Source organism: Pipistrellus hanaki, assembly GCF_964339955.1.
Source record: "Pipistrellus hanaki genome assembly, chromosome: 1".
NCBI lineage: Eukaryota > Metazoa > Chordata > Mammalia > Chiroptera > Vespertilionidae > Pipistrellus > Pipistrellus hanaki.
Window position 1 is genome coordinate 80,772,095 of NC_140503.1, and position 15,815 is coordinate 80,787,909.

General features: G+C 40.1%; 2 protein-coding genes and 1 long non-coding RNA gene across 11 annotated transcripts in view; 1 reads left to right on the forward strand and 2 right to left on the reverse strand.

The window, feature by feature from the left end:
* AKAP6 (A-kinase anchoring protein 6) overlaps positions 1-15,815 on the forward strand; it is a 456,973-nt gene that overhangs the window by 371,597 nt on the left and 69,561 nt on the right. For all 8 annotated transcript variants that reach the window (XM_084874316.1, XM_084874310.1, XM_084874315.1 and 5 more), the window contains 2 exons: positions 1,476-1,622; positions 4,640-4,864. In XM_084874316.1, the coding sequence (XP_084730442.1) occupies positions 1,476-1,622; positions 4,640-4,864 (372 nt within the window). The remainder of the gene's footprint in view (positions 1-1,475; positions 1,623-4,639; positions 4,865-15,815) is intronic.
* LOC311618090 overlaps positions 1-15,815 on the reverse strand; it is a 474,169-nt gene that overhangs the window by 83,091 nt on the left and 375,263 nt on the right. The gene's annotated exons all lie outside the window — the stretch shown is intronic.
* On the reverse strand, positions 12,646-13,514 carry LOC311614593 (small ribosomal subunit protein eS4-like). The gene is given in 2 exon segments (XM_084869629.1): positions 12,646-12,951; positions 12,954-13,514. Coding segments are annotated over 2 exon segments (729 nt in total). The 5' UTR covers positions 13,459-13,514; the 3' UTR covers positions 12,646-12,727.

Below are 15,815 nucleotides of genomic sequence, written 5' to 3' on the forward strand. Positions count from 1 at the left end.
CAGGTATCACAGGCCAAATGATGAAAGCGCTCTAAAGCAAACCTTCATTTTTTTTTTCCCCCATCATGCATATTCATGTAATTTTGGATACTCTGACACCCTGATCAGCATCCGTTAATACCATGAAATGCTTTCAATCACACTATTTTAAATATTTTGTTCTGTGTGCCACAAATGACTAACATTTGGAGAAGTTTACATAATATAAATAATGTGCATGTTTAGTGCAAATGAAAGATTAAAATATGAAACTAAGAGTATGCAAACATTTGCATGCAAATGCTGAGGATCTATTAACCGAAACAGGGATTTCACACCTTCTTTTTCTTTAAGCTGTTTCCAATTGTATTTAATTTGGGATCTGACACAATATCATGTTTTCAAGGTAAATAAAATCAACCAACTGCTTGGGCAAGTTTTGAACTTGCTGATTTGCTCCTTTGCTCAGACAAATGCTTTTCTGATTAGATCTGTTAAAGCCTCATCTTAGCTCAGTCAGGGCAATGGAGCAATACTGTCGGTGACCTGACTCTTATGCCTCAATGAAATGAATTTGGGGATTATCATTATATTTTTGAAATGTGCTAAAATTATGAAATTCGTTTACTATTTTAACCAGAACTTAGTTTTTCTTCTTAGAGATGTTTTTACGTATATATTTAACAACTGTAGCCATAGTCATTTATAGCTGTTCATCATATAGGACTTTCTCACTATGAGGTAGTCCAAATAGTTATTTGAAGAGAATCACCATGGTAACTGTCATATTAAGTAGCACCTACGTTATCTGTAGCAAACATCTTTTAGGAGAGACTCATTTGGCAGTGTGGTACAAGACAATGTATGCTGGGGGAGAGGGTTCTATAGACAATTGTGATGTTTGAGAACATTTCATAGTATTCAATAGGAAGCATAGGTTTGTAACCATTCTTAAATCACTGGTTTTCTTTTTCCTCTCTATATGTACCTCATCTGACACAGAGTTTTTAAGTAAAAGAAAAATGAAAAAAAAAATCTTAACTGAGAATTCAGAGAACTTATAAGATAAGGAGGAAGTCACACCATCTTTAGGGATCATTTTATTTGTACCTCTGGGGGCAGAGATGACAGATGGGCAGCACTCTGGAGCCAAATGTTGACCAAAATTAACTGAATATTAGCTCCCCTTAGACCACGTGTTTTCCGATTCAGAATATTTTAAATTGGAGATCAAATGTGTGTGTGTGAACTTTAGTTTAAAAAGACATAAATCTTAGTCAACTAAATGGAATGAATAACTTGGATGTTCATGGATGTATGAGTGATATATGTGTTTGTTTGTTTTTTTACTATCTTCAGCAATGTTCTTCCACTACTCAAGTTATTTAGGTTTAGTCTTCTCACAAATATTATTGGAAATAAAAACATTTAACCCCCACAAGCATCACTAGAGCTGTGCTCAAAGACTGTCTAAGAACCTTTTCTTCTTGTTTCAGCGATACAGTGTGGAAATGTCCATCAGGGGCCTGAAAAAGACAGAGCTGCTGAGTAAGGTGGAAGCTTTGAAGAAAGGTGGCGTTTTACTACCACATGATCTCCTTGAAAAAGTGGATTCAATTAATGAAAAATGGGAACTGCTTGGGGTATTTGCATTTTTATTACTGTTTGTAGGCTATGTGTACATTTTTTGTGTAGTAAAGTACTCTATCTGTCTGATTTCTAATTTGAGGCACAAATATCTCTCTCTTTCAATTCACTACCTACATTTCAAACAAGCTATTGTGCTATTATGGCTGAAAAACACTGCTTTTCCTCTTCTGTTGATTTTTTTTTTTTTTTACTCGCAGCTTGTCTCCTCTCAGACTTTAATAATTTTGGTTCTTTAATACATAAAGAAGTAAGTAAAATATGCCATGTATTATGGGTGTGCACCAAGTCAATGATAATACAGTATATCTGATATACACTGCCTGTCATGCTCGAATGCACGTTAATAGAATTTATTCTGAAGGTACATGTTAGAGACATCACTGTTTAACTGTTTCCTGGACCTTTCTGATGGAAAGTGCGTTGTGACTACAACCTTCAAGTCACACTACAGCCACTGAAACAAAGATGCAGATTTGATGCAAATCTGAATTGCAGAATGAAATTGGTCTCTGTTTTGTGCCTCAATTTCCAGCTCCCTTTTTACAAAAGCCAAAAAAAAAAAAGTTTCATGTAATTCATTTCACGCAATGATGGGCTGGGTCTCAGCCAAACACTGAGATGCAAGAATCTGGCAAAAAGGCAATATAGAGGCTCTGCTAGCCAGAGGCCAGGATGGTCTGTGCAGGAGACAGTGCTGTCCTTTTGGGGAAGACAGCTGAGAGAGAGAGGTTAAACAGTATTTTTCCATCAACTTCTCTCCCAAATTGCCTTCACTTCAAATCAAGGGTAAGCTAAATTTGTCAATTACTTAAATGATTAATTATAATAGCTAAGTATGGGTGGTGTCAGTTATGGAGCCTAATTTTGCATGCCTTCCATTTCCTGTCTCTCTCTCTTTTTTTTTAATTTTTAAAGAAATAATACTCCAAAAATATTTTGAATAAAAAGCTCTCCATGTACCTTGATGACTTGGAGAAGTGCCAGTGCTCAGTTTCTGCCGAGCTTAATCTAGGTGATTAAAAAGCTGAGAGTTTAATCCCTGCTTTCTCATCTAAATTCAGTGCACTTCGCGATTGTGCAAAGTAACTTAGAATGTTAAAAGTTTTTACTCTGACCTATTGTTACATTACTTTTTAATAGTAATTAATGGCTTTCACATTGTCATATGGTGATTTAAATCAGAACCTTCGAAATTCTACAGAATTCCTTGATCTCCTAAGGAGAAATGTGGTTAGTATAGGACATTTTAAAAGGTTGTTTCCTCAATGAGGACAGCAACTTTAGGTGTTTGGTAGATAAAGCAATAGTTTGGTTATATAGAAATAGAACTATATCTGTTTCTAATTTGGTAAATAACTAACAATACTCTTTCTTTGAACATTGCTTAAAGTATGTCATGTATATTGCTTTCTCAACAAAAATTTTAAATCAGCATAACATTAAAAAATAGATTATTTAGTTATTCTTTATGAGTCAGAGACCTTAAAAATGGTTGCCATTTTGACAATAATACCATTTGAATACAATATGCAGAGTTGTGTAATGATTTAGGGAGAGGGAAGGTTTGAATAAAACCTGTGCCACACTAATACTACCAGGCCTGCCACTCTAATTGGCATGATTACATTTTAATTGGCATGAAAAAAAATTTAAAGACAAGGATTTTTAACTTCTTACAATAGTAAAATAGAGGGATATGGTTTTTAATATTACTTTCATCTAAGGTGAACAGTGTGGAATGGAAATACATTAGAATGAAATGTCAGTGGTGCGTACAGTTTAATCTGTGAAATTTTGTCCCCTGTGCTGCATATTACTCTGTCTCAATTGCATATTAAACAACCCTATCAAGGCAGGCATTGGCATCTGCTGTGCTGACACAAATTGTGAATTAAATGAAATTGATGTCCTCTGTCGTATATTTATGAAGACGGACCATTCTCTGAAGTATTCTGTTTATGAAGAATTTATGATTGCAAACTGTTCCAGAACAAAAAAGTGGCAATAAATTCTTTTTTGTGACCCTACCCTCCAAGGGCATTGATTTCACCTCCTGCTGCTACTTTTGTTACAGCATAAAAACAATGGCTAAATCTGGATTCTACTGAGGGTCTTCAAATTATCAATATTTGCACCATGAAAATATAAACGTGTTGGCAAGAAAGGCTATTTTTTCTGTTATGATCTCCTAAAGATGCCATGAACACTGCACAGCAGTTGAATGTTTGTTGACTTAATTTTATTTGTGTTGTAAAGGTTATTTTTTAGGTTTAATTCATCAATATGGATTAACTCCCACTGACTCCACCTTCATGACGGAGTAGTTAATCAAGAGGGCACTAGCATGTGGGTGGGGTTTCTTTTATACATATATTGGGAAGTCCAGTGCCCACCAATGCACAGTGGGGAAAATTGTGGGGCTGAACAATTCCCAAGTCAGGTCAAATGAACAACAGCACCAAGGAGCCTGTCCCTTCTTAGCAGCCCTCAGTCATAGGGTTTGGTGAATTACACTAAACAAAACCAAAAAGGGAATTGAATTCTTCATGCACAATCTTCTCTTGGCCTCTTTAGTACACTGATTAAACTCAGACTTCTATCTCCTGAAAAATTTATGCAGAGATTTTTTTTTTTAATTTTTATTTTATTTTATTTTTTTACTACAAACTCCCATTATGAGAATTCAAATGAATTTTTATCAGTGACCATGGTGAACTTTTGGGTCAAATCTCCTTTCTGTTAAAGGAATCTATGAGTGAATGAGGTCTTCTTAACCCATTAGTGGTGGTCAGAACAACACACATTGCTCAAGAATTCAAATCCTAAACGGAACAGTGAGCTAATCTGAATTCATATTCGTGGTGAGATGGCAGGTGGGGCTGGCCACTTTCCAGGGGTTCGTTGTCACCAGAGAAACTGCGACATGGTTTTGGTACCTAAGCTAATCTGTGTTTTTATTTTTGTCGGTGTTTTGTTTGTTTTTGTGTTTGTTTTTAATTTGATGCATTAGAAAACCCTGGGAGAGAAGATCCAGGACACCATGGCAGGGCCCCGTGGGTCCGGCCCACGTGACCTGCTCTCCCCCGAAAGCGGAAGCCTGGTAAGGCAGCTGGAGGTCAGGATCAAAGAGCTGAAAGGGTGGCTGAGAGATACAGAGCTTTTCATCTTCAATTCCTGTCTGAGACAAGAAAAGGAAGGAACAATGAATGCTGAGAAACAACTGCAATACTTTAAGGTAATAAAAAAAACAATCAAAGTTGATAAAAAGCTTTCTTTATGGTAGGGATGAAATATTTATCAAGTACATAAAGTATTATACCCATGTATCTATGTATCACTGTGCACTTAAATGTTTCCTTGGATTTATAGACACCCTCCACATTTCTTACATGCCAGCGCCTGTGTGTATAAAGATGAACATTAAGCGTATCCAATATACGCTGGATGTGGGGAGCTCTGCTGCTGGTGTGTGCTTTGCAGGGCTTGGGGAGGGTCGGCTTTGGTAAATTAAAAGCAGGCCAGCAAACACTAAAGATGACAATTTTGGAAGGCAGACCTAAATGTTCTATAAGTAATGTGGCTAAAAATACTTCTGTACATTGATATGATAAAAGCACATGATTTAACTGAGGACCATTCATGCTAACAAAAGGAAACCTGCTTTTTACATGTACAAGCATCAACTACTCATGGAGGGAAGAAATAAAGTAGGAGAGGTTCCTACATGATTGGCATATTCCATCGCAGACAAATGCCAACCCTAGTAACACAGTTTGTGTGTGTGTGTGTTCACCTTACAGGTGCTCATGAAGAAGAGCATGTCCCCTGTTTGTTTCCATTGTCTACCCAGTGTTTCCCAAAGTGTGGTACGCATACCCCCAGGGGTACAGGAAGAGTTTGGTGGGGGTGCGCGTTGCACCGGAGTTTGGTGGGGATATGCACTGCACCGTGCTTAGCTGCGCCTAATTCTACGTTCTCATGAATATGAGGGGTATTCAGCATTACAAAAATTATAGAAGGGGTACACATATGTCAAAAGTTTGGGAAACACTGGTATACACAATAACTTTTCAAAAACAGTTTAAAGTTCAGGTGTTTTCCCCTACTGCCCATGCTGGCATGTACTGCTTGAGCCCTCTCGTAAGGCAGTCATTAGCTGGGATCTTGGTGGTGTCAGCTTGAAGCTTTGGGATTGTAGAATATGAATTTGGTAGCAAGAGGCCTTCTGACATGCAAGTTCTTAAAGAGGAGAAAGGGGAAGGCTAAGAAGGAAAGAATCTCTTGGGACCCAGCAACTGTTTCTTCGCAAGGCCTTCCAGGACCAGGAAAAGGCCTTCCATTTCACACCTTGTGCCCTGCAGTCTTCCGGCGATCTGTTAGGGAATCAGTCATCGTCACATTGGCTCATCTTTCCTCTGCAGGCAGACAGGGCCACCTTGCTCACCAGCATAGTCCAAGAGGAAGCATCCTCAAAGGTGAGACCACAGAACTTCCCACGAAACTGTCTGTATTACACACCTATACTTATTCTGGTTGAAAACCACCTCTTCTGCCACTGAATTGGAAAGACCAAACTGGCAGTTAAACAAAAGCCTCTTGCCAAGGCAGATGGGTCTTTACTGTCTAAAATCCAATATCCAGATGATTTGTTATTTCATCTCTACTTGTCTCACCCTAACTAACTCCTGTTACAGGGAGATGGAATCTTCAGATATTTCCCCCCTGTGTTGTTTGAACTTAACATGCACCTAAGAAAGCATCCTGGTCATTAGTAAGATATTGTGAAATATCATTTTCTCTATGGTATCTATATTGTAGCTTTAGTGAACTGGTTAATGGCCCCAGCCAGTTGTGTAATCTTGGCCATGTTTCTTGTATGATCGCTTGGTGCCTCAGTTTCTTCATCTATACAATGGGATGCTGCTAGTATTTATGTCACAGGATAAAGCATTTACATATATAAACTATTATTTCTACTTTTGTAATGGTGCATTTGAAAGGGATAGAAATACCTTTTTTAAAATATATTTTTTATTGACTTTTTACAGAGAGGAAGGGAGGGGGATAGAGAGTTAGAAACATCGATCAGCTGCCTCCTGCATACTCCCCACTGTATACAAGTTACATGCCCTTGACTGGACTTGAACCCGGGACCTTTCAGTCTGCAGGCCAATGCTCTATCCACTGAGCCAAACCAGTTTCGGCAGGATGGAAATATCTTAAATATCTTAACATAAGTTCAAACATGTTACATAATAATTAGAAACAGTAACAGGACATTTGTTATTATAGATATTTCCATATCTACCTTCCTACCCACATATCTCATACATAGATATTTGAAATCAACTATTTTTTTTTTACATTTGCTATTATTACAAATGAAAACATAAGCAGTTCTGCATTAATTTAGCTGATGCTTCCAAAAGACATTAGGATAGTGTCATCAACATCATTCTCAGCTAGGTCCTAGTAAGAAATGTGAAAGCATTTAAGAGACAGAGAGACAGAGGGAAGCCATGCTAGATCTCGAGATCATTAGATAGCTCCTAGGAGTCCTAATGATTTGCTAACACTTCCCAGCCATAAGGAGAATATGCACTACACCTAATTCATTATTTACCACGTGCTTCTTAGTGCCTGAAAATAATCATAGAATTTTAATTTCAAAAGTACTAGAGACTATCACATGCTTTTTTGCTATTTTACTTCTTTTCTTCAAAGATATTTTTCCTTGGGGCGTTTTTATACTGCTAGTGTCACTATTTATTAAACTAACTGCTCTTATACCCCACTCTTATTTATTTAGCTATTTTAAAAAAATAATATAATAAACTCAGAGACTTACTTTCCTATCCCAAACAAAAGGTAAGACTATGATGGTAAGGTTACTGGCAAGATACTATGTCCTGGGTACTTGTCTTCTTGAAGGAAAGATTTCAGTCAAGAGGCAAAGGGCAGCAAAGGAAGCAAGAATTTATTGGCTGCAGCAAACGCACCCTCTGGACAGTGAAATAAGCAAGCACTCAGGAAAAGCAACAGGAAAGCCTAGGTGGGGCTGCTTTGGCTCACTAAAAAGTCAGAGAACAGGGGCCTTGGAGACAGGTTCAGGGTGTTAGCCCAGGAGGAGCTGCCACTGCCCACTGCTCCCCCGGTTGCAAGACTCCTGGGGTCCCTTAGAGTTTAGGGGATACAGTGTCTGTGGGGGAAGAAAAAGGGGAAGGGAATGGCAGGTGTGTGCTCCCCTGGGAGAGAAATCGAGCTGGGTCCTTTGTGTTGAGGGTATTGATCTCTCTCTTGCAGGTGAGAATCTCAGGGAGGTCTCTGGAGAGGTCTCAGTGGAATAGTCACCAGCTTTCCAGATGTGCTTTTTCAGGGCCATGGTCTCCACCGATGGGTCAGCTCTAGAGCAGGGGGTCATAAGTTCATGCAGCTGTTCCTGAGGCAGTTGTCCGGGTTTGCTGCTTTTCTGGGCCTGGAGCTGAAATACAAATGAGGCCTCTAGGGAGGAAAAGGTCAGGGGGTCTAAACCTCATGACCAGCAATATGCTAGGGAGGAACTGTTTCCCCAGTGTTGCCCCTTGCTGGGCACACAGGGCGGCCCCTCTGACCTGAACCTGGCCCATCGGCCTCTCTCTGCTCGTGTCTGTCTAACTGCCTGTAGTTGTAAGGGACCCCTCACCGTGTGGTTCCTGACCCAAGTCCTTCCTCTGCTCCTCTCACCGAAGATAATCATGTTCCTGGACCCCATAGTCTTGACTTCATTTGTTTTCCTTTGATAGGAAGTGATATTTTAATTGTAGTTGTTTTTAACTTCATTAAAAGATATCATGCTGTGTTATTTTTAGGATTTCCTTTTTTCTTCTTTTTTATTGAATTTATTGGGGTGACATTGGGTAAAAATAATTAATAGATTTCAGCTGTACAATTCTACACAACATCTGTGTATTGTATTGTGTGTTCACTACCCTTAGTCAAGTCTTCTTCCATCACCACTTATCCCCCCTATAGTACACCCCTTCCGGTAATCACCATACTACTGTCTGCGTGTATTCCTTTTTAATTTAATATTGTAAAGCCAATACTTATTTATGTCCTCAAGTATGGCTATCATTTAATTTGACAATTGTATAATATTCCACTGTGAGTAAATACATTGTGAGTAATCAAAAAAATTCTACGATTATTTTTACCCAAGGCTCATAGCAACCTCTGACGTCGGAATCAGGATCCTGATTTTGCAGATATGGAAAGAGGCACATGGACGGACATTAAGTTTTGTATGTCCAAGGTCACTGACAGTGAGTGACAGAATTAGGTTTTAAATCCAGGGCCGTCTGACTCTAAAGCCCAGTCTCTGAACTACTATGCAAAATTGATATTTGCTGGTATTTACTGAATGCCCTTCCACGCAGGGTGACTCAAAAAGAACGGGACACAATTAAATGCCATTGTTTCTTTCTGGGAGGTTTATCAGTCATAGTCTTCAGCAATTTGGCCAGAATTGTAAATAGCTTCAGCTACTGACGATTCGGGGAGTTGAAAAGATTTGTGTTTTGTTTTACATTGTTGTACTAGGTCAGTGTAAATTTTCTTGCCGCATGTCACTTTTAAAAATTGAAGCTCTTCAATCTTCCTTTGAGATCAGAGCTCTGACGATTTTTCTTTGCGGCCAGAAACACCAGACCCTTCTAACACGTTGACCTTGAAACATTTGATCAGATAAGCTAAGTGGATCTAACATGATCACACTTCCTTTAAAGAAAGCTTTATGCACGTCTGTGGGAGTAAATGCCTTTCCCGCCCAGAATTTTAAATATTTCTGAGCTGTTTACCCTTTAGCACTTAGTGTGATTAATCAAGTGTTCTGTATATTACCACTTTCATCAGAAGAATGAAACCAAATGTTTGTAATACAATAATAATGTAATGTTTACAAACTCTCAAAATTGTAATTGGTAAGCATATGTAGAATAGAAACTTTTATTTACTACAAATCCAAAGAGCAGTTACCTTCTGCCTTTCTAAGTGACAAAGCCTCTCAATAGGAGAGTCATTAAGGAATGTTTATGAATGGGGAAAATTTTGCCATGTTCTGCCTGTTCTTAAGAGCTCCGAAATGTTCCTGCTGTTAGAGGTCACACAGAAGACACGTTTTATCTACTGGGGTTAGCTTTATCAGTCTCCATTCTTTAAAATCTCAGACTTTTTTTTTTTTTTTTAATATATTTTATTGATTTTTCACAGAGAGGAAGAGAGAGGGACAGAGAGTTAGAAACATCGATGAGAGAGAATCACCGATCAGCTGCCGCCTGCACACCCCCTACTGGGGATGTGCCCACAACCAAGGTACATGCCCTTGACTAGAATCGAACCTGGGACCTTTCAGTCCGCAGGCCAATGCTCCATCCACTGAGCCAAACCGGTTTCGGCTAAAATCTCAGATTTTTAACAGAATCAATTCCTTTATATATCATCCAGAGTAATGATAGATAAGCCACAGTGCCCTGCCCTGGAGAGCCGGGGGGAGGTGCTGCATAGAAACAGGAAGATCCCTCGCCCTGTAGACACGGTTTCCATCTCAGAGCTTGGTTTGGGATGAGCCAAAGGATCTGGATCTTGAGTTACAAAGAGAAAAAGCAATTGTGGAACGTATTTTTCTTTAAGGCAGTAAGTGTGATAAATGTGGAATCAGACACAAGGCAAAAATGTCTACCTAGAACTGGAAAAATCAAAGCCTAGCACCGAGTGACTCATGAAGACTGAAACCCAAGAGCCCTGGGACAAAATGCAAAATTGTCAAGGAGTGAGCGCCCCCTGACAGCAGAGTGCAGAGAGCACATGGGAGGCTGAAGGAGGTGGCTGGCAAGGCCCCTGGAGCTGTGTGTGTGCAGCTTGGGTGCCATTGACTGGCAAGCACCACTTATTACTAGTGACCCGTCAGAGAGAACAGGGAGTAAATAATTACTTAGTTATATATTCTTTGTATCCCATAACCAGATTCATTATTTTTAAAACTCAAATCAGCCGAGACCGGTTTGGCTCAATGGATAGAGCTTCGGCTTGGGGACTGAAGGGTCCCGGGTTCGATTCCGGTCAAGGGCATGTACCTTGGTTGCAGGCATATCCCCAGTAGGGGGTGTGCAAGAGGCAGCTGATGGATGACTCTCTCTCATCGATGTTTCTAACTCTCTATCTCTCTCCATTCCTCTCTGTACAAAATCAATAAAATATATTAAAAAAAAAAAACACCAAAAAACAAAAAACTCAAATCAGGAGAAAAGATTCATTACCAGCTACAGGAGTTGCCACACTGGCCTGCCCCCAGAACTCCCCCCCCCACCCCCCCCAAGGGCAGGGTTAGACCCAAGAAGCCTTCTCATCAGGAGGTGAATGAGAGGAAAGGTTTGGTAACCTCGTCAATGATTAACACCCCACATTTACTGAGCAATTTAACTGTGACCGAGAACTTTCATGCATGTTACTATACTTAACCCTTGCACTAATTATGTAAGTTGAAAATTGTGGGCCTTCCTTATGTGTATTTTTACGTATTTGTATGGTGGAGAACTTGAGGTGTGGGAAGGTGATGAGACTTGTTTGAAGCCCACAGAAACCAGCAGCAGAGACAGAGCAAAAGCAACAGCCTCTGGGTTTGAGTTCTAATATTCTCCCATCCCACCATTCACTGACCTTCAAAAATAAACATTGAAAACTCGTTTTACTCTAAATCAAGTATTGGCAGACATATTCTGTGAAAGGCCAGGTAATACAATCTCTGTTGCAACACGCAACTCTGCTGTTCTGGTGCAAAAGCAGCCACAGACTATATGTAAGTGAATAAATGCAGTGTGTTTAATAAAACTAACTTACGAAACTCTTTACAAAAGTTTGTCAGTGGGCAGGATTAGGCCCGTGGGCCTTAGTTTCCTGACCCTACTCTGGATTACAAAGATTACCCTAAACATGCACTTCCTTATTAAAAGAATTGCAAAATGTTCTTTTAATTATTTTAATAATGACAACCAATAGTTATACACTGTTCAGAGCACCTGAGTCACAGTTTCTAAAGTTTTTATCTGCACTTGCTTATTTAATCCTCATCATCATCCTGAAGGAGGGGGTTTGTTATCCCTGCTGTGAAATGAGAAACTGAGGCAGGGAAACATTGAAGTAAGTTACTCAAGGCCACACAGTTAATGATTGAGTCGATAGTCAGATCTAGAAAGTATGTTCCTTAATCTTCCCCTACTCTGTAGATTCAACATCCCTAGGTCAAAGATCTCTTTCTCAAAAAGGGAAAAGCACATTACTGTAACCCTCCCTAACCCACTGTTTTGCTTTCTGCAGTTTTACTTACCCATCAAAAATATTAAATGGAAAATGTATAAGTTTTAAACAATTCATAAATTTTAAACTACGCACTGCTCTGAGTATCAGATGAAATCTCCTGCCTTCCCTCTCTGTCCTGCCTGGGACAGGAGTCATCCCTTTGTCCAGCGTATCCACACTGGCTAAGCTACCAGCCTAAGCAGCCCATTGAGTTATCCGATCGATGGTTGGGGTATCACAGTGCTTGTAACTCTTGTTTTACGTAATAAAAGCCTCAAAGTGCAAGCCTGGTGGACCTGGCAATTTAGATAGGCCAAAGGGAAGCACTTTAAGCAAAAAGGTGAAGACAGTTCAATAAAATATTTTAAGAGAGGCCACATTCATGTAACTTTTATTACAGTATATTGTTGTAATTGTTCTATTTTATTGTTAGTTATTGTTGTTAATCTTTCTGTGCCTGGTTTATAGATTAAACTTTATCAAAGGTGTGTATGTATAGAAAACCACGGAGTAGCTAGGGTTTGAGACATCCACGGGGGGACTCGGAACATATCCCTCTGCAGAGAAGAGGGGCTACTGTAACTGGTAGCTAACTCTGTAGTTCCTCATCCCATTTCTAAATTTTCACAGATGGGAGTAGTCAGCATGCCAGCGTTTTTTGTTTTGTTTTTGTTTTTGTTTTGTTTTGTTTTGTTTTGTTTTTTCATGCTGTATTATCTTTAATAAAGAACAAAGACTTTTCCAATCATGTCACCTAGAGCTCACTTCACCCACTGCTCTGTTTGGCCGCCAGTCTCTTGTTCTCTTCAGCAATGGTGAGGCGGATACCCTTTCCACAGGGTAGGGAAATCCATGGTTTGTTGCCTTTGCCAATTACAAAAATGTTGGAGAGCCTGGTGGCAAAGCTGTTGCCATTGGCATCTTTTACATGAACTACGTCAAAAGAACCAGGGTGCCTCTCCCTGTTGGTGATCACGCCAATTCTTCCATAGCACCTCCGGTTACCATGCACAAGTTACCAGTGTCAATCTTGATGAAATCAGTAATTTTCCCAGTCTTCAAATCGATCTGAATGGTGTCGTTCACCTTGATGAGGGGATCAGGGTAGCGGATGGTTTGAGCATCATGGGTTACCAGAGGAGGGATTCCTTTTGTGCCCACAAAGATCTTCCTCACTTTGCACAACTTGTACATGGCCTCCTCAGGTGTAATACAATGAACAGCAAAGCGGCCCTTAGTGTCATAGATCAGGCGGAAATCCTCTCCAGTCTTGTCAATGCTGATGACATCCATAGAACCAGCAGGGTAGGTTACATCGGTTCGGGCCTTGCCATCAATCTTAATTAACTGATGCATGCAGATCTTCTTCACTTCATCTCCTGGTAGAGCATACTTAAGTCTGTTCCTTAAGAAAATGATGAGAGGGAGACATTTTCTCAGCTTGTGGGGACTGGTAGATGGCCGAGGAGCAAACACACTGGTCAGTTTATCCAGCATCCAGTGCTTTGGAGCTGCTACACACTTCAGATGCTTCTTGGGACCACGAGCCCTAGGTGCTCCAGGCAAAGAAAGAGCAGCATGCCAGCGTTTTAAGTTTTGGAAATTAAAAATTATAGAGTAGGATCTTTAAAAGGATTTCAAATTAACTGTGAAACCTGGAACATTGCTAATTACTGTGAAAGGGAACACCACTAATGTACTTTTACAAAATAAAACATAAATAAAAGAGCTAAACCCAGTTCATGTGCTTTAATAAATATTTTCTAAATGTGTGATTTCCAGGAACAAAAATAGGAACAATCTAGTCAAAACGTTTGGAGGGAATACCCTATGTCCACTATAACCGATCTCAAATGGCATTATCACATTTTCTGTGTCTCCCCAAGCCCACATTCTAAGGAGGTTAGGCTGAAAGACAGGAGAAAACATTTGGGAAGTTTCGAGATCCGAGAAAGGAGGCCATGGTTTCTACAGGTCTGAGACCATCCCCACGGCCGCCTCTCGGAGTCATTACAAACTTCACAATGATGCTATTGGCAAAGCTGCAAACAAAGAATTACAGTCATTCAATCAGCCTGCAACAAAAGCACGCAAAATGCTTTCAAAATCAACAGATGTCACACAGGGTGTAATCCTTTCTGTGTCTTAGATACATTTTTAAAAACACTATTAACCATGCATGTTCATCAAAAGAAAATACTGAATTTAGTTTTTATCACATATTTTCCCCTACCACATATAAAAAACCCCATCATCTAACACTTCTTTGGAAGTAATTTAAGGAATTGGACAGAATCCAGAACTGCCTTGAAAAATAATTGGTTGGGTTAGGGTTGAAATTCGAAGATAGATTTAAATAAATGTTATTCACACTACCATCTGGGGGTGGGGGCGACCCACAAGAAATGTTTATAGGCAGTCCCAGTGCAGACTTCTAAAGTGAAAGAAAATTGAACAACAAAGCCATAATTCTTTCTGAGTTCACCTTTTACTAGAATTAGGCGCTGTATGATTCCTGTCAAGTGAGGGGCTCTGCCCCTGAGTTGAGGATGCAAAGACACAGCCATGTGCTCCTTTCACATGTGTTGTTTGCATTCCTGCTATCAGGTAAACCAGACTCATGGGAGGCAGAGAGTGCAGTGCTAGTCTAGAGACGATCTCACCCATCCTGCCTAGAAAACTAGATAGAACCGCATTTAGGCTTTGAAACCTCTGTGATAAGTGTTTCTATTCTTAGCTGATTTGTTAACATTACTTAAATGTTTTCACTGTTAATAGTAAATTCAAGTTTGGGAGAACAGAATTGCAAAGGAGTTTTCATGTTCTCCTCTAAGATAAATGTAAGGTTAGAGCAGTGAATATGACCCACCACAGGGTAGAGGCATAAGCTTGTGGCTTCAAGATGCTTGCGATTATCCTGGCTCTCCCTATATATAATCCATGGTTTCCTTAATGCTTCAGGTTTCTCATCTTAAAGATGGAGATAATAATGGCACTTACCTCAGAGAATGGCTATGAGTGTTAAGTGATATAATGTATACAAAAGCTGCTTAAAATAGAGCCTGCCTACTAGGAATGCTATATATTTTAACTATCAGCATTATAATTATTACTAGAGGCCCAGTGCACAGATCATGCACCAGTGGGTTTCCTTGGCCTGATCCCTTAGGCTAAAGGACCCCACCAGTGTGTGAATCCATGCACCAGGCCTCTAGTATGCATATAAAATATTTGGTTAATCTCTTCCCACCCTCCCCCATACACTCTCCTTCTGAGATTCATTAGTCTGTTCCATGTTTTCATGCCTGTGCACTGAGCACCTGCCCCCTGGTGGTGAGTGTGCATCATAGCTACCAGTCAAATGGTCAAATGGTCAAACATTCTTTTAGGTTTTTATATATATAGACTAGTGACCCAGTGCACAGATTCATGCACATTGAAAGGACATTAATTGGAAGCTGGCTGGTGGGGTGGGACTGGGTGAAAGAGGCCAGACATGCCTTGGAGCCAACCTCCTGTGGTCCTTCCCCAGCGTCTGCTGAATGAATGGGATCCTTTTAGCAGGTGGGGTCTCTCAGCCTGGCCTGTGGGAATCGGGCTGAAACTGGCTCTCCAACATTCCTCCAGGGGTTCAGGAGTGTGAGAGGGCAATATGCAAAGTTGCTGTCGTACAGGGTGTGAAATGCAAATGCAAGTGAGCAATAAACCAGATTTGTGGCTGACATTGCCCCAGCAACAACATAACCCATGGCCAAAGGTGGAATCGCATAGCCCCATGAAAAATTGGGGTCCCTCCTCTCTGGTTTCGGGGTGTGTCACCCAAGAACTGCCACTGCCAAGTCACTGCAGCTTCA